The sequence below is a fragment of the Oncorhynchus nerka genome, linkage group LG12 (genome assembly GCF_034236695.1).
Source record: "Oncorhynchus nerka isolate Pitt River linkage group LG12, Oner_Uvic_2.0, whole genome shotgun sequence".
NCBI classification, from domain to species: Eukaryota; Metazoa; Chordata; class Actinopteri; order Salmoniformes; family Salmonidae; genus Oncorhynchus; species Oncorhynchus nerka.
Genome location: NC_088407.1, coordinates 3656856 through 3676551, shown reverse-complemented (window position 1 = coordinate 3676551; position 19696 = coordinate 3656856). Strand labels below are relative to the sequence as shown.

At 37.6% G+C, this 19696-nt stretch overlaps 1 protein-coding gene across 1 annotated transcript in view; it reads right to left on the bottom strand.

The window, feature by feature from the left end:
• Positions 1–19696, bottom strand: part of LOC115125413 (atrial natriuretic peptide receptor 2-like) — a 97680-nt gene that overhangs the window by 23483 nt on the left and 54501 nt on the right. The window contains exons 9-11 of the mRNA XM_065025991.1: positions 11168–11240; positions 2172–2316; positions 1227–1313 (exon numbers count right to left, since the gene is read on the bottom strand). Of these exons, the coding sequence (XP_064882063.1) occupies positions 1227–1313; positions 2172–2316; positions 11168–11240 (305 nt within the window). The remainder of the gene's footprint in view (positions 1–1226; positions 1314–2171; positions 2317–11167; positions 11241–19696) is intronic.

Here is a 19696-nt window from a genome sequence, read left to right as displayed (position 1 = left end):
TGACCTCTACTGTCCCCATCTGACCTGTTGACCTCTACTGTCCCCATCCCCATCTGACCTGTTGACCTCTACTGTCCCCATCTGACCTGTTGACCTCTACTGTCCCCATCTGACCTGTTGACCTCTACTGTCCCCATCTGACCTGTTGACCTCTACTGTCCCCATCTGACCTGTTGTCCCCATCTGACCTGTCCCCATCTGACCTGTTGACCCCCATCTGACCTGTTGACCTCTACTGTCCCCATCTGACCTGTTGACCTCTACTGTCCCCACTCTGACCTGTTGACCTCTACTGTCCCCATCTGACCTGTTGACCTCTACTGTCCCCATCTGACCTGACCTGTCCCCATCTGACCTGTTGACCTCTACTGTCCCCATCTGACCTGTCCCCACTCCCCATCTGACCTGTTGACCTCTACTGTCCCCATCTGACCTGTTGACCTCTATTGTCCCCATCTGACCTGTTGACCTCTACTGTCCCCATCTGACCTGTTGACCTCTACTGTCCCCATCTGACCTGTTGACCTCTACTGTCCCCATCTGACCTGTTGACCTCTACTGTCCCCATCTGACCTGTTGACCTCTACTGTCCCCATCTGACCTGTTGACCTCTATTGTCCCCACCTGACCTGTTGACCTCTACTGTCCCCATCTGACCTGTTGACCTCTATTGTCCCCATCTGACCTGTTGACCTCTACTGTCCCCATCTGACCTGTTGACCTCTACTGTCCCCATCTGACCTGTTGACCTCTACTGTCCCCATCTGACCTGTTGACCTCTATTGTCCCCACCTGACCTGTTGACCTCTACTGTCCCCATCTGACCTGTTGACCTCTACTGTCCCCATCTGACCTGTTGACCTCTATTGTCCCCACCTGACTGGTTGACCTGTATTGTCCCAACCTGACCTGTTGACCTGTTGACCTCTATTGTCCCCACCTAACCTGTTTACCTCTATTGTCCCCAACTGACATGTTGACCTCTATTGTCCCCACCTGACCTGTTGAGTTGACCTCTATTGTCCCCACTTGACCTGTTGACCTCTATTATCCCCACCTGACTTGCTTGACCTCTATTGTCCCCACTTGACCTGTTGACCTCTATTGTCCCCACTTGACCTGTTGACCTTTATTGTCCCCACCTGACCTGTTGACCTCTATTGTCCCCACTTGACCTGTTGACCTCTATTGTCCCCACCTGACCTGTTGACCTCTATTGTCCCCACCTGACTTGCTTGACCTCTCGTCTGATGGTCTTGGACAGAGAAAAGGTCTTGGTCTGAATCCGCTTGATGGCCACCGTCCTTCCATCACTAGAGGAGAGGATTAACAGGTATACTGTAGGATTAACAGGTATACTGTAGGATTAACAGGTATACTATAGGATTAACAGGTATACTGTAGGATTAACAGGTATACTATAGGATTAACAGGTATACTGTAGGATTAACAGGTATACTATAGGATTAACAGGTATACTGTAGGATTAACAGGTATACTATAGGATTAACAGGTATCCTATAGGATTAACAGGTATACTGTAGGATTAACAGGTATACTATAGGATTAACAGGTATACTATAGAATCAACAGGTATACTATAGGATCAACAGGTATACTATAGGATTAACAGGTATACTATAGAATCAACAGGTATACTATAGGATCAACAGGTATACTATAGGACTAACAGGTATACTGTAGAATCAACAGGTATACTATAGGATCAACAGGTATACTATAGGACTAACAGGTATACTGTAGAATCAACAGGTATACAAGATATAAGAACTACTAATGATTTTAGGATACAAATACTACCAATATATACAATACTACCAATATATACAAATACTACCAATATATACAATACTACCAATATATACAAATACTACCAATATTTACAATATTACCAATATATACAAATACTACCAATATTTACAATACTACCAATATATACAAATACTATCAATATATACAGCTATACTGAGGAGAACAGCATGATCAAGATGTGTGAGTTTCAGAGACACTCACTGTGTCCCAGTGTGTGAGTGTTACAGAGACTCAGTATGTCCCAGTGTGTGAGTGTTACAGAGACTCAGTATGTCCCAGTGTGTGTGAACAGTTGTTAGCGTGAGTTAGCCTGGGTTGTGTGTGTTACAGAGACTCACTATATCCCAGTGTGTGTGAACAGTTGTTTGCGTGAGTTAGCCTGGGTTGTACAGGAGCTGAGAGCAGTGACACAGCTGGCGTTGGAATCACTGTTAGCAATAGGGGCAGACAGGATACTGCCCATAGTAGTCCTGGCTATCTGGTCTGGTGGGGAGGTGGAGAGAGAGGAGAGGGAGGGAGGAGAGCAGGAGGAGGAGAGAGAAGAGAGGGGAGGGAGAGGGGGGGAGAGCAGGAGGAGGGGGAGGAGGAGAGAGAAGAGAGGGGAGGGAGGGAGGAGAGAGGAGAGCAGGAGGAGGAGAGAGAAGAGAGGGGAGGGAGGGAGGAGAGAGGGAGAGAGAGAGAGAGAGAGAGAGAGAGAGAGAGAGAGAGAGAGAGAGAGAGGGGGGAGGGAGGGAGAGAGAGAAGAGAGGGGAGGGAGGGAGGGAGGGAGAGAGAGAAGAGAGAGAGAGAGAGGAGGGAGGAGGGAGGGAGGGAGAGAGAGAGAGAGAGAGAGAGAGAGAGAGAGAGAGAGAGAGAGAGAGAGGGGGAAGAGAGGAGAGCAGGGGGGGGGTGGGTGGGAGGAGAGAAAGAGAGTGGAGGGAGGAGAGAGAGAGAGGGGGGGGGGAGGGAGGGGAGGAGAGAGAGAGAGAGAGAGAGAGAGAGAGAGAGAGAGAGAGAGAGAGAGAGAGGAGGGAGGGAAGAGAGGAGAGCAGGGGAGGGGTGGGTGGGAGGAGAGAAAGAGAGTGGAGGGAGGAGAGAGAGAGAGGGGGGGAGGTTAGCAGTGTTAGAATATAATCAACATAAATAACAAATTGAAAAATACAGAAGAGTTTTAATGTCTATTTGACACATATAGAATAGTATAGTAGTACCGTGATTAATCTGCCTGATATATATTATAGTAGTACCGTGTTTTATCTGCCTGATATATATTATAGTATAGTAGTACCATGTTTAATCTGCTTGATATATATTATAGTAGTACCGTGTTTAATCTGCCTGATATATATTATAGTATAGTAGTACCATGTTTAATCTGCCTGATATATATTATAGTAGTACCGTGTTTAATCTGCCTGATATATATTATAGTAGTACCGTGATTAATCTGCCTGATATATATAATAGTAGTACTGTGTTTAATCTGCCTGATATATATAATAGTAGTACCATGTTTAATCTGCCTGATATATATTATAGTAGTACCGTGATTAATCTGCCTGATATATATAATAGTAGTACCATGTTTAATCTGCCTGATATATATTATAGTAGTACCGTGATTAATCTGCCTGATATATATAATAGTAGTACCATGTTTAATCTGCCTGATATATATTATAGTATAGTAGTACCATGTTTAATCTGCCTGATATATATTATAGTAGTACCGTGTTTAATCTGCCTGATATATATTATAGTAGTACCGTGTTTAATCTGCCTGATATATATTATAGTATAGTAGTACCATGTTTAATCTGCCTGATATATATTATAGTAGTACCGTGATTAATCTGCCTGATATATATAATAGTAGTACCATGTTTAATCTGCCTGATATATATTATAGTATAGTAGTACCATGTTTAATCTGCCTGATATATATTATAGTAGTACCGTGTTTAATCTGCCTGATATATATTATAGTAGTACCGTGTTTAATCTGCCTGATATATATTATAGTATAGTAGTACCATGTTTAATCTGCCTGATATATATTATAGTATAGTAGTACCATGTTTAATCTGCCTGATATATATTATAGTAGTACCGTGTTTAATCTGCCTGATATATATTATAGTATAGTAGTACCATTTTTAATCTGCCTGATATATATTATAGCAGTACTGTGTTTAATCTGCTTGATATATATTATAGTATAGTAGTACCATGTTTAATCTGCCTGATATATATTATAGTAGTACCATGTTTAATCTGCCTGATATATATTATAGTATAGTAGTACCATGTTTAATCTGCCTGATATATATTATAGTAGTACCGTGTTTAATCTGCCTGATATATATTATAGTAGTACCGTGTTTAATCTGCCTGATATATATTATAGTATAGTAGTACCATGTTTAATCTGCCTGATATATAATAGTATAGTAGTACCATGTTTAATCTGCCTGATATATATTATAGTAGTACCGTGTTTAATCTGCCTGATATATATTATAGTATAGTAGTACCATGTTTAATCTGCCTGATATATATAATAGTATAGTAGTACCATGTTTAATCTGCCTGATATATATTATAGTATAGTAGTACCGTGTTTAATCTGCTTGATATATATTATAGTAGTACCGTGTTTAATCTGCTTGATATATATTATAGTAGTACCGTGTTTAATCTGCTTGATATATATTATAGTAGTACCGTGATTAATCTGCCTGATATATATTATAGTATAGTAGTACCATGTTTAATCTGCCTGATATATATTATAGTATAGTAGTACCGTGTTTAATCTGCCTGATATATATTATAGTAGTACCGTGTTTAATCTGCCTGATATATATTATAGTAGTACCGTGTTTAATCTGCCTGATATATAGTATAGTAGTACCGTGTTTAATCTGCCTGATATATATTATAGTATAGTAGTACCATGTTTAATCTGCCTGATATATATTATAGTATAGTAGTACCATGTTTGATCTGCCTGATATATATTATAGTATAGTAGTACCATGTTTAATCTGCCTGATATATATTATAGTAGTACCATGTTTAATCTGCCTGATATATATTATAGTATAGTAGTACCATGTTTAATCTGCCTGATATATATTATAGTATAGTAGTACCATGTTTAATCTGCCTGATATATATTATAGTAGTACCATGTTTAATCTGCCTGATATATATTATAGTAGTACCGTGTTTAATCTGCCTGATATATATTATAGTAGTACCGTTTAATCTGCCTGATATATATTATAGTATAGTAGTTTTTAATCTGCCTGATATATATTATATTATAGTAGTACCATGTTTAATCTGCCTGATATATATTATAGTATAGTAGTACCATGTTTAATCTGCCTGATATATATTATAGTATAGTAGTACCATGTTTAATCTTCCTGATATATATTATAGTAGTACCGTGTTTAATCTGCCTGATATATATTATAGTAGTACCGTGTTTAATCTGCCTGATATATATTATAGTATAGTAGTACCGTGTTTAATCTGCCTGATATATATTATAGTAGTACCATGTTTAATCTGCCTGATATATATTATAGTATAGTAGTACCATGTTTAATCTGTCTGATATATATTATAGTATAGTAGTACCATGTTTAATCTGCCTGATATATATTATAGTAGTACCGTGTTTAATCTGCCTGATATATATTATAGTATAGTAGTACCATGTTTAATCTGCCTGATATATATTATAGTATAGCAGTACCATGTTTAATCTGCCTGATTTATATTATAGTATAGTAGTACCATGTTTAATCTGCCTGATATATATAATAGTAGTACCGTGTTTAATCTGCCTGATATATATAATAGTATAGTAGTACCATGTTTAATCTGCCTGATATATATTATAGTAGTACCATGTTTAATCTGCCTGATATATATTATAGTAGTACCATGTTTAATCTGCCTGATATATATTATAGTATAGTAGTACCATGTTTAATCTGCCTGATATATATTATAGTATAGTAGTACCATGTTTAATCTGCCTGATATATATTATAGTAGTACCATGTTTAATCTGCCTGATATATATTATAGTAGTACCATGTTTAATCTGCCTGATATATATAATAGTAGTACTGTGTTTAATCTGCCTGATATATATTATAGTATAGTAGTACCATGTTTAATCTGCCTGATATATATTATAGTATAGTAGTACCATGTTTAATCTGCCTGATATATATTATAGTATAGTAGTACCATGTTTAATCTGCCTGATATATATTATAGTATAGTAGTACCATGTTTAATCTGCCTGATATATATTATAGTAGTACCATGTTTAATCTGCCTGATATATATTATAGTAGTACCGTGATTAATCTGCCTGATATATATTATAGTAGTACCATGTTTAATCTGCCTGATATATATTATAGTATAGTAGTACCATGTTTAATCTGCCTGATATATATTATAGTATAGTAGTACCATGTTTGATCTGCCTGATATATATTATAGTAGTACCGTGTTTAATCTGCCTGATATATATTATAGTAGTACCGTGTTTAATCTGCCTGATATATATTATAGTATAGTAGTACCATGTTTAATCTGCCTGATATATAATAGTATAGTAGTACCATGTTTAATCTGCCTGATATATATTATAGTAGTAGTACCATGTTTAATCTGCCTGATATATATTATAGTATAGTAGTACCATGTTTAATCTGCCTGATATATATAATAGTATAGTAGTACCATGTTTAATCTGCCTGATATATATTATAGTATAGTAGTACCATGTTTAATCTGCCTGATATATATTATAGTAGTACCGTGTTTAATCTGCTTGATATATATTATAGTAGTACCGTGTTTAATCTGCTTGATATATATTATAGTAGTACCATGATTAATCTGCCTGATATATATTATAGTATAGTAGTACCATGTTTAATCTGCCTGATATATATTATAGTATAGTAGTACCATGTTTAATCTGCCTGATATATATTATAGTAGTACCGTGTTTAATCTGCCTGATATATATTATAGTAGTACCGTGTTTAATCTGCCTGATATATAGTATAGTAGTACCGTGTTTAATCTGCCTGATATATATTATAGTATAGTAGTACCATGTTTAATCTGCCTGATATATATTATAGTATAGTAGTACCATGTTTGATCTGCCTGATATATATTATAGTATAGTAGTACCATGTTTAATCTGCCTGATATATATTATAGTAGTACCATGTTTAATCTGCCTGATATATATTATAGTATAGTAGTACCATGTTTAATCTGCCTGATATATATTATAGTATAGTAGTACCATGTTTAATCTGCCTGATATATATTATAGTAGTACCATGTTTAATCTGCCTGATATATATTATAGTAGTACTGTGTTTAATCTGCCTGATATATATTATAGTAGTACCGTGTTTAATCTGCCTGATATATATTATAGTAGTACCGTGTTTAATCTGCCTGATATATATTATAGTATAGTAGTACCATGTTTAATCTGCCTGATATATATTATATTATAGTAGTACCATGTTTAATCTGCCTGATATATATTATAGTATAGTAGTACCATGTTTAATCTGCCTGATATATATTATAGTATAGTAGTACCATGTTTAATCTTCCTGATATATATTATAGTAGTACCGTGTTTAATCTGCCTGATATATATTATAGTAGTACCGTGTTTAATCTGCCTGATATATATTATAGTATAGTAGTACCGTGTTTAATCTGCCTGATATATATTATAGTAGTACCATGTTTAATCTGCCTGATATATATTATAGTATAGTAGTACCATGTTTAATCTGTCTGATATATATTATAGTATAGTAGTACCATGTTTAATCTGCCTGATATATATTATAGTAGTACCGTGTTTAATCTGCCTGATATATATTATAGTATAGTAGTACCATGTTTAATCTGCCTGATATATATTATAGTATAGCAGTACCATGTTTAATCTGCCTGATTTATATTATAGTATAGTAGTACCATGTTTAATCTGCCTGATATATATAATAGTAGTACCGTGTTTAATCTGCCTGATATATATAATAGTATAGTAGTACCATGTTTAATCTGCCTGATATATATTATAGTAGTACCATGTTTAATCTGCCTGATATATATTATAGTAGTACCATGTTTAATCTGCCTGATATATATTATAGTATAGTAGTACCATGTTTAATCTGCCTGATATATATTATAGTATAGTAGTACCATGTTTAATCTGCCTGATATATATTATAGTAGTACCATGTTTAATCTGCCTGATATATATTATAGTAGTACCATGTTTAATCTGCCTGATATATATAATAGTAGTACTGTGTTTAATCTGCCTGATATATATTATAGTATAGTAGTACCATGTTTAATCTGCCTGATATATATTATAGTATAGTAGTACCATGTTTAATCTGCCTGATATATATTATAGTATAGTAGTACCATGTTTAATCTGCCTGATATATATTATAGTATAGTAGTACCATGATTAATCTGCCTGATATATATTATAGTAGTACCATGTTTAATCTGCCTGATATATATTATAGTAGTACCGTGATTAATCTGCCTGATATATATTATAGTAGTACCATGTTTAATCTGCCTGATATATATTATAGTATAGTAGTACCATGTTTAATCTGCCTGATATATATTATAGTATAGTAGTACCATGTTTGATCTGCCTGATATATATTATAGTAGTACCGTGTTTAATCTGCCTGATATATATTATAGTATAGTAGTACCATGTTTAATCTGCCTGATATATATTATAGTAGTACCATGTTTAATCTGCCTGATATATATTATAGTATAGTAGTACCATGTTTAATCTGCCTGATATATATTATAGTAGTACCATGTTTAATCTGCCTGATATATATTATAGTATAGTAGTACCATGTTTAATCTGCCTGATATATATTATAGTATAGTAGTACCATGTTTAATCTGCCTGATATATATATTATAGTAGTACCATGTTTAATCTGCCTGATATATATTATAGTATAGTAGTACCATGTTTAATCTGCCTGATATATATTATAGTATAGTAGTACCATGTTTAATCTGCCTGATATATAGTATAGTAGTACCATGATTAATCTGCCTGATATATATTATAGTAGTACCATGTTTAATCTGCCTGATATATATTATAGTATAGTAGTACCATGTTTGATCTGCCTGATATATATTATAGTAGTACCGTGTTTAATCTGCCTGATATATATTATAGTATAGTAGTACCATGTTTGATCTGCCTGATATATATTATAGTAGTACCGTGTTTAATCTGCCTGATATATATTATAGTATAGTAGTACCATGTTTAATCTGCCTGATATATATTATAGTAGTACCATGTTTAATCTGCCTGATATATATTATAGTATAGTAGTACCATGTTTAATCTGCCTGATATATATTATAGTAGTACCATGTTTAATCTGCCTGATATATATTATAGTATAGTAGTACCATGTTTAATCTGCCTGATATATATTATAGTATAGTAGTACCATGTTTAATCTGCCTGATATATATATTATAGTAGTACCATGTTTAATCTGCCTGATATATATTATAGTATAGTAGTACCATGTTTAATCTGCCTGATATATATTATAGTATAGTAGTACCATGTTTAATCTGCCTGATATATAGTATAGTAGTACCATGATTAATCTGCCTGATATATATTATAGTAGTACCATGTTTAATCTGCCTGATATATATTATAGTATAGTAGTACCATGTTTGATCTGCCTGATATATATTATAGTAGTACCGTGTTTAATCTGCCTGATATATATTATAGTAGTACCATGTTTAATCTGCCTGATATATATTATAGTATAGCAGTACCATGTTTAATCTGCCTGATATATATTATAGTAGTACTGTGTTTAATCTGCCTGATATATAATAGTATAGTAGTACCATGATTAATCTGCCTGATATATATTATAGTAGTACCATGTTTAATCTGCCTGATATATATTATAATATAGTAGTACCATGTTTAATCTGCCTGATATATATATTATAGTAGTACCATGTTTAATCTGCCTGATATATATTATAGTAGTACCATGTTTAATCTGCCTGATATATATTATAGTATAGTAGTACCGTGTTTAATCTGCCTGATATATATTATAGTATAGTAGTACCATGTTTAATCTGCCTGATATATATATTATAGTAGTACCATGTTTAATCTGCCTGATATATATTATAGTATAGCAGTACCATGTTTAATCTGCCTGATATATATTATAGTATAGTAGTACCATGTTTAATCTGCCTGATATATATTATAGTATAGTAGTACCATGTTTAATCTGCCTGATATATATAATAGTATAGTAGTACCATGTTTAATCTGCCTGATATATATTATAGTAGTACCATGATTAATCTGCCTGATATATATTATAGTAGTACCATGTTTAATCTGCCTGATATATATTATAGTAGTACCATGTTTAATCTGCCTGATATATATTATAGTATAGTAGTACCATGTTTAATCTGCCTGATATATATTATAGTATAGTAGTACCATGTTTAATCTGCCTGATATATATTATAGTATAGCAGTACCATGATTAATCTGCCTGATATATATTATAGTAGTACCATGTTTAATCTGCCTGATATATATTATAGTATAGTAGTACCGTGTTTAATCTGCCTGATATATATTATAGTAGTACTGTGTTTAATCTGCCTGATATATATTATAGTATAGTAGTACCATGTTTAATCTGCCTGATATATATTATAGTATAGTAGTACCATGTTTAATCTGCCTGATATATATTATAGTATAGTAGTACCGTGTTTAATCTGCCTGATATATATTATAGTAGTACTGTGTTTAATCTGCCTGATATATATTATAGTATAGTAGTACCATGTTTAATCTGCCTGATATATATTATAGTATAGTAGTACCGTGTTTAATCTGCCTGATATATATTATAGTAGTACTGTGTTTAATCTGCCTGATATATATTATAGTATAGTAGTACCATGTTTAATCTGCCTGATATATATTATAGCATAGTAGTACCATGTTTGATCTGCCTGATATATATAATAGTATAGTAGTACCATGTTTAATCTGCCTGATATATATTATAGTATAGTAGTACCATGTTTAATCTGCCTGATATATATTATAGTATAGTAGTACCATGTTTAATCTGCCTGATATATATTATAGTAGTACCGTGTTTAATCTGCCTGATATATATTATAGTAGTACCATGTTTAATGTGCCTGAAGTCAATGATCCAGCTCTCATCCCAAAGCATCTTCTGTTTCTGGTATTTAAACCACTGAAGAAGAAAATATGAGTAAACACAACAACATCAGCTTTATTGTGTGTGTGTGTGTGTGTGTGTGTGTGTGTGTGTGTGTGTGTGTGTGTGTGTGTGTGTGTGTGTGTGTGTGTGTGTGTGTGTGTGTGTGTGTATATATTCAGTTCATTTCAGTTAAATAGTGTAATTTGAAACAAGAAGACAATGTTTGATTTTACTGAATGTTCAATTTGACAAAAAACTGTTTTTCCAATCTCAAGAGATTAAATAAATAACTAAATACTACAGTCAGTAAATATATAAAGAAATAATTCTACTGTAAATAAATGATTAAATGAACACTAAAATAAATAAATAAATACTGTAGTAAATAAATAAATACTGTAGTAAATAAATAAATATTATAGTAAATAAATAAATAAATACCATAGTAAATAAATAAATATTATAGTAAATAAATAAATAAATACTATAGTAAATAAATAACTACTATAGTAAATAAATAAATACTGTAGTAAATAAATAAATACTGTAGTAAATAAATAAATACCGTAGTACATAAATAAATAAATAACTACTATAGTAAATAAATATATACTATAGTAAATAAATAAATACTATAGTAAATAAATAAATACTATAGTAAATAAATAAATACTATAGTAAATAAATAAATACTATAGTAAATAAATAAATACTATAGTAAATAAATAAATACTATAGTAAATAAATAAAAAAATACTATATTAAATTAATAAATAAATACTATAGTAAATAAATAAATACCGTAGTAAATAAATAAATACTATAGTAAATAAATAAATACTATAGTAAATAAATAAATACTATAGTAAATAAATAAATACCGTAGTAAATAAATAAATAAATAACTACTATAGTAAATAAATATATACTATAGTAAATAAATAAATACTATAGTAAATAAATAAATACCGTAGTAAATAAATAAATAAATAACTACTATAGTAAATAAATAAATACTATAGTAAATAAATAAATACTATAGTAAATAAATAAATACTATAGTAAATAAATAAATACCGTAGTAAATAAATAAATACTATAGTAAATAAATAAATACTATAGTAGGTGACTGTTAAAGTAACGGAGTGGTAGGTTTTTTTTTTTTACGTAGCTGCTGTCCACTCTACCTACTCACTCTGCTGTCCACTCTACCTACTCACTCTGCTGTCCACTCTGCTGTCCACTCTACCTACTCACTCTGCTGTCCACTCTACCTACTCACTCTGCTGTCCACTCTACCTACTTACTCTGCTGTCCACTCTACCTACTCACTCTGCTGTCCACTCTGCTGTCCACTCTACCTACTCACTCTGCTGTCCACTCTACCTACTCACTCTGCTGTCCACTCTACCTACTCACTCTGCTGTCCACTCTGCTGTCCACTCTACCTAATCACTCTGCTGTCCACTCTACCTACTCACTCTGCTGTCCACTCTACCTACTCACTCTGCTGTCCACTCTACCTACTCACTCTGCTGTCCACTCTACCTACTCACTCTGCTGTCCACTCTACCTACTCACTCTGCTGTCCACTCTGCTGTCCACTCTACCTACTCACTCTGCTGTCCACTCTACCTACTCACTCTGCTGTCCACTCTACCTACTCACTCTGCTGTCCACTCTACCTACTCACTCTGTTGTCCACTCTACCTACTCACTCTGCTGTCCACTCTGCTGTCCACTCTGCTGTCCACTCTACCTACTCACTCTACTGTCCACTCTACCTACTCACTCTGCTGTCCACTCTACCTACTCACTCTGCTGTCCACTCTACCTACTCACTCTACTGTCCACTCTACCTACTCACTCTGCTTTCCACTCTACCTACTCACTCTGCTTTCCACACTGCTGTCCACTCTACCTACTCACTCTGCTGTCCACTCTACCTACTCACTCTGCTGTCCACTCTACCTACTCACTCTGCTGTCCACTCTATCTACTCAATCTGCTGTCCACTCTGCTGTCCACTCTACCTAATCACTCTGCTGTCCACTCTACCTACTCACTCTGCTGTCCACTCTACCTACTCACTCTGCTGTCCACTCTACCTACTCACTCTGCTGTCCACTCTACCTACTCACTCTGCTGTCCACTCTACCTACTCACTCTGCTGTCCACTCTACCTACTCACTCTGCTGTCCACTCTACCTACTCACTCTGCTGTCCACTCTGCTGTCCACTCTACCTACTCACTCTGCTGTCCACTCTACCTACTCACTCTGCTGTCCACTCTACCTACTCACTCTGCTGTCCACTCTACCTACTCACTCTGCTGTCCACTCTACCTACTCACTCTACTGTCCACTCTACCTACTCACTCTGCTGTCCACTCTGCTGTCCACTCTACCTACTCACTCTGCTGTCCACTCTACCTACTCACTCTGCTGTCCACTCTACCTACTCACTCTGCTGTCCACTCTACCTACTCACTCTACTGTCCACTCTACCTACTCACTCTGCTTTCCACTCTACCTACTCACTCTGCTTTCCACACTGCTGTCCAATCTACCTACTCACTCTGCTGTCCACTCTACCTACTCACTCTGCTGTCCACTCTACCTACTCACTCTGCTGTCCACTCTACCTACTCACTCTGCTGTCCACTCTACCTACTCACTCTGCTGTCCACTCTACCTACTCACTCTGCTGTCCACTCTACCTACTCACTCTGCTGTCCACTCTACCTACTCACTCTGCTGTCAACTCTGCTGTCCACTCTACCTACTCACTCTGCTATCCACTCTACCTACTCACTCTGCTGTCCACTCTGCTGTCCACTCTACCTACTCACTCTACTGTCCACTCTACCTACTCACTCTGCTGTCCACTCTACCTACTCACTCTGCTGTCAACTCTGCTGTCCACTCTACCTACTCACTCTACTGTCCACTCTACCTACTCACTCTGCTATCCACTCTACCTACTCACTCTGCTGTCCACTCTACCTACTCACTCTGCTGTCCACTCTACCTACTCACTCTGCTGTCCACTCTACCTACTCACTCTGCTGTCCACTCTACCTACTCACTCTGCTGTCCACTCTGCTGTCCACTCTACCTACTCACTCTGCTGTCCACTCTACCTACTCACTCTGCTGTCAACTCTGCTGTCCACTCTACCTACTCACTCTGCTATCCACTCTACCTACTCACTCTGCTGTCCACTCTGCTGTCCACTCTACCTACTCACTCTACTGTCCACTCTACCTACTCACTCTGCTGTCCACTCTACCTACTCACTCTGCTGTCAACTCTGCTGTCCACTCTACCTACTCACTCTACTGTCCACTCTACCTACTCACTCTGCTGTCCACTCTACCTACTCACTCTGCTGTCCACTCTACCTACTCACTCTGCTGTCCACTCTACCTACTCACTCTGCTGTCCACTCTACCTACTCACTCTGCTGTCCACTCTGCTGTCCACTCTACCTACTCACTCTGCTGTCCACTCTACCTACTCACTCTGCTGTCAACTCTGCTGTCCACTCTACCTACTCACTCTGCTATCCACTCTACCTACTCACTCTACTGTCCACTCTACCTACTCACTCTGCTATCCAGTCTACCTACTCATGTCGTACACAAAATACATGATCGACGTGTTGGTATAAACGTTGTTGTCTGTTGTAACTGTAAATGTAAATGTAAATAAACTGTATTGCAGACAGAGAGACAGACAGGCAGTCTGCTGTCCACTCTACCAGTCTGTCATGTTTTGACTACTGTCCACTCTACCAGTCTGTCATGTTTTGACTACTGTCCACTCTACCAGTCTGTCATGTTTTGACTACTGTCCACTCTACCAGTCTGTCATGTTTTGACTACTGTCCACTCTACCAGTCTGTCATGTTTTGACTACTGTCCACTCTACCAGTCTGTCATGTTTTGACTACTGTCCACTCTACCAGTCTGTCATGTTTTGACTACTGTCCACTCTACCTGTCTGTCATGTTTTGACTACTGTCCACTCTACCAGTCTGTCATGTTTTGACTACTGTCCACTCTACCAGTCTGTCATGTTTTGACTACTGTCCACTCTACCAGTCTGTCATGTTTTGACTACTGTCCACTCTACCAGTCTGTCATGTTTTGAGGCAGTCTACTGTCCACTCTACCAGTCTGTCATGTTTTGACTACTGTCCACTCTACCAGTCTGTCATGTTTTGACTACTGTCCACTCTACCAGTCTGTCATGTTTTGAGGCAGTCTACTGTCCACGCTACCAGTCTGTCATGTTTTGAGGCAGTCTACTGTCCACTCTACCAGTCTGTCATGTTTTGACTACTGTCCACTCTACCAGTCTGTCATGTTTTGAGGCCACTCTACCAGTCTGTCATGTTTTGACTACTGTCCACTCTACCAGTCTGTCATGTTTTGAGGCCACTCTACCAGTCTGTCATGTTTTGACTACTGTCCACTCTACCAGTCTGTCATGTTTTGACTACTGTCCACTCTACCAGTCTATCATGTTTTGACTACTGTCCACTCTACCAGTCTGTCATGTTTTGACTACTGTCCACTCTACCAGTCTGTCATGTTTTGACTACTGTCCACTCTACCAGTCTGTCATGTTTTGACTACTGTCCACTCTACCAGTCTGTCATGTTTTGACTACTGTCCACTCTACCAGTCTGTCATGTTTTGACTACTGTCCACTCTACCAGTCTGTCATGTTTTGACTACTGTCCACTCTACCAGTCTGTCATGTTTTGACTACTGTCCACTCTACCAGTCTGTCATGTTTTGAGGCAGTCTACTGTCCACTCTACCAGTCTGTCATGTTTTGACTACTGTCCACTCTACCAGTCTGTCATGTTTTGACTACTGTCCACTCTACCAGTCTGTCATGTTTTGAGGCAGTCTACTGTCCACTCTACCAGTCTGTCATGTTTTGAGGCAGTCTACTGTCCACTCTACCAGTCTGTCATGTTTTGACTACTGTCCACTCTACCAGTCTGTCATGTTTTGACTACTGTCCACTCTACCAGTCTGTCATGTTTTGAGGCCACTCTACCAGTCTGTCATGTTTTGACTACTGTCCACTCTACCAGTCTGTCATGTTTTGACTACTGTCCACTCTACCAGTCTGTCATGTTTTGACTACTGTCCACTCTACCAGTCTGTCATGTTTTGACTACTGTCCACTCTACCAGTCTGTCATGTTTTGAGGCCACTCTACCAGTCTGTCATGTTTTGACTACTGTCCACTCTACCAGTCTGTCATGTTTTGACTACTGTCCACTCTACCAGTCTGTCATGTTTTGACTACTGTCCAATCTACCAGTCTGTCATGTTTTGAGGCAGTCTACTGTCCACTCTACCAGTCTGTCATGTTTTGACTACTGTCCACTCTACCAGTCTGTCATGTTTTGACTACTGTCCACTCTACCAGTCTGTCATGTTTTGAGGCCACTCTACCAGTCTGTCATGTTTTGACTACTGTCCACTCTACCAGTCTGTCATGTTTTGAGGCCACTCTACCAGTCTGTCATGTTTTGACTACTGTCCACTCTACCAGTCTGTCATGTTTTGAGGCCACTCTACCAGTCTGTCATGTTTTGACTACTGTCCAATCTACCAGTCTGTCATGTTTTGAGGCCACTCTACCAGTCTGTCATGTTTTGACTACTGTCCACTCTACCAGTCTGTCATGTTTTGAGGCCACTCTACCAGTCTGTCATGTTTTGACTACTGTCCACTCTACCAGTCTGTCATGTTTTGAGGCCACTCTACCAGTCTGTCATGTTTTGACTACTGTCCACTCTACCAGTCTGTCATGTTTTGAGGCCACTCTACCAGTCTGTCATGTTTTGAGGCCACTCTACCAGTCTGTCATGTTTTGAGGCCACTCTACCAGTCTATCATGTTTTGACTCCTGTCCACTCTACCAGTCTGTCATGTTTTGACTACTGTCCACTCTACCAGTCTGTCATGTTTTGACTACTGTCCACTCTACCAGTCTGTCATGTTTTGACTACTGTCCACTCTACCAGTCTGTCATGTTTTGACTACTGTCCACTCTACCAGTCTGTCATGTTTTGACTACTGTCCACTCTACCAGTCTGTCATGTTTTGACTACTGTCCACTCTACCAGTCTGTCATGTTTTGAGGCAGTCTACTGTCCACTCTACCAGTCTGTCATGTTTTGACTACTGTCCAGTCTACCAGTCTGTCATGTTTTGACTACTGTCCACTCTACCAGTCTGTCATGTTTTGAGGCAGTCTACTGTCCACTCTACCAGTCTGTCATGTTTTGACTACTGTCCACTCTACCAGTCTGTCATGTTTTGACTACTGTCCACTCTACCAGTCTGTCATGTTTTGAGGCCACTCTACCAGTCTGTCATGTTTTGACTACTGTCCACTCTACCAGTCTGTCATGTTTTGAGGCCACTCTACCAGTCTGTCATGTTTTGACTACTGTCCACTCTACCAGTCTGTCATGTTTTGACTACTGTCCACTCTACCAGTCTGTCATGTTTTGACTACTGTCCACTCTACCAGTCTATCATGTTTTGACTACTGTCCACTCTACCAGTCTGTCATGTTTTGACTACTGTCCACTCTACCAGTCTGTCATGTTTTGACTACTGTCCACTCTACCAGTCTGTCATGTTTTGACTACTGTCCACTCTACCAGTCTATCATGTTTTGACTACTGTCCACTCTACCAGTCTGTCATGTTTTGACTACTGTCCACTCTACCAGTCTGTCATGTTTTGACTACTATCCACTCTACCAGTCTGTCATGTTTTGACTACTGTCCACTCTACCAGTCTGTCATGTTTTGACTACTGTCCACTCTACCAGTCTGTCATGTTTTGACTACTGTCCACTCTACCAGTCTGTCATGTTTTGACTACTGTCCACTCTACCAGTCTGTCATGTTTTGAGGCAGTCTACTGTCCACTCTACCAGTCTGTCATGTTTTGACTACTGTCCACTCTACCAGTCTGTCATGTTTTGAGGCCACTCTACCAGTCTGTCATGTTTTGACTACTGTCCACTCTACCAGTCTGTCATGTTTTGAGGCCACTCTACCAGTCTGTCATGTTTTGACTACTGTCCACTCTACCAGTCTGTCATGTTTTGAGGCCACTCTACCAGTCTATCATGTTTTGACTACTGTCCACTCTACCAGTCTGTCATGTTTTGACTACTGTCCACTCTACCAGTCTGTCATGTTTTGACTACTGTCCACTCTACCAGTCTGTCATGTTTTGACTACTGTCCACTCTACCAGTCTGTCATGTTTTGACTACTGTCCACTCTACCAGTCTGTCATGTTTTGACTACTGTCCACTCTACCAGTCTGTCATGTTTTGACTACTGTCCACTCTACCAGTCTATCATGTTTTGACTACTGTCCACTCTACCAGTCTGTCATGTTTTGACTACTGTCCACTCTACCAGTCTGTCATGTTTTGACTACTGTCCACTCTACCAGTCTGTCATGTTTTGACTACTGTCCACTCTACCAGTCTGTCATGTTTTGACTACTGTCCACTCTACCAGTCTGTCATGTTTTGACTACTGTCCACTCTACCAGTCTGTCATGTTTTGAGGCAGTCTACTGTCCACTCTACCAGTCTGTCATGTTTTGACTACTGTCCACTCTACCAGTCTGTCATGTTTTGAGGCCACTCTACCAGTCTGTCATGTTTTGACTACTGTCCACTCTACCAGTCTATCATGTTTTGACTACTGTCCACTCTACCAGTCTGTCATGTTTTGACTACTGTCCACTCTACCAGTCTGTCATGTTTTGACTACTGTCCACTCTACCAGTCTGTCATGTTTTGACTACTGTCCACTCTACCAGTCTATCATGTTTTGACTACTGTCCACTCTACCAGTCTGTCATGTTTTGACTACTGTCCACTCTACCAGTCTGTCATGTTTTGACTACTGTCCACTCTACCAGTCTGTCATGTTTTGACTACTGTCCACTCTACCAGTCTGTCATGTTTTGACTACTGTCCACTCTACCAGTCTGTCATGTTTTGACTACTGTCCACTCTACCAGTCTGTCATGTTTTGACTACTGTCCACTCTACCAGTCTGTCATGTTTTGAGGCAGTCTACTGTCCACTCTACCAGTCTGTCATGTTTTGACTACTGTCCACTCTACCAGTCTGTCATGTTTTGAGGCCACTCTACCAGTCTGTCATGTTTTGACTACTGTCCACTCTACCAGTCTGTCATGTTTTGAGGCCACTCTACCAGTCTGTCATGTTTTGACTACTGTCCACTCTACCAGTCTGTCATGTTTTGAGGCCACTCTACCAGTCTGTCATGTTTTGACTACTGTCCACTCTACCAGTCTGTCATGTTTTGAGGCCACTCTACCAGTCTATCATGTTTTGACTACTGTCCACTCTACCAGTCTGTCATGTTTTGACTACTGTCCACTCTACCAGTCTGTCA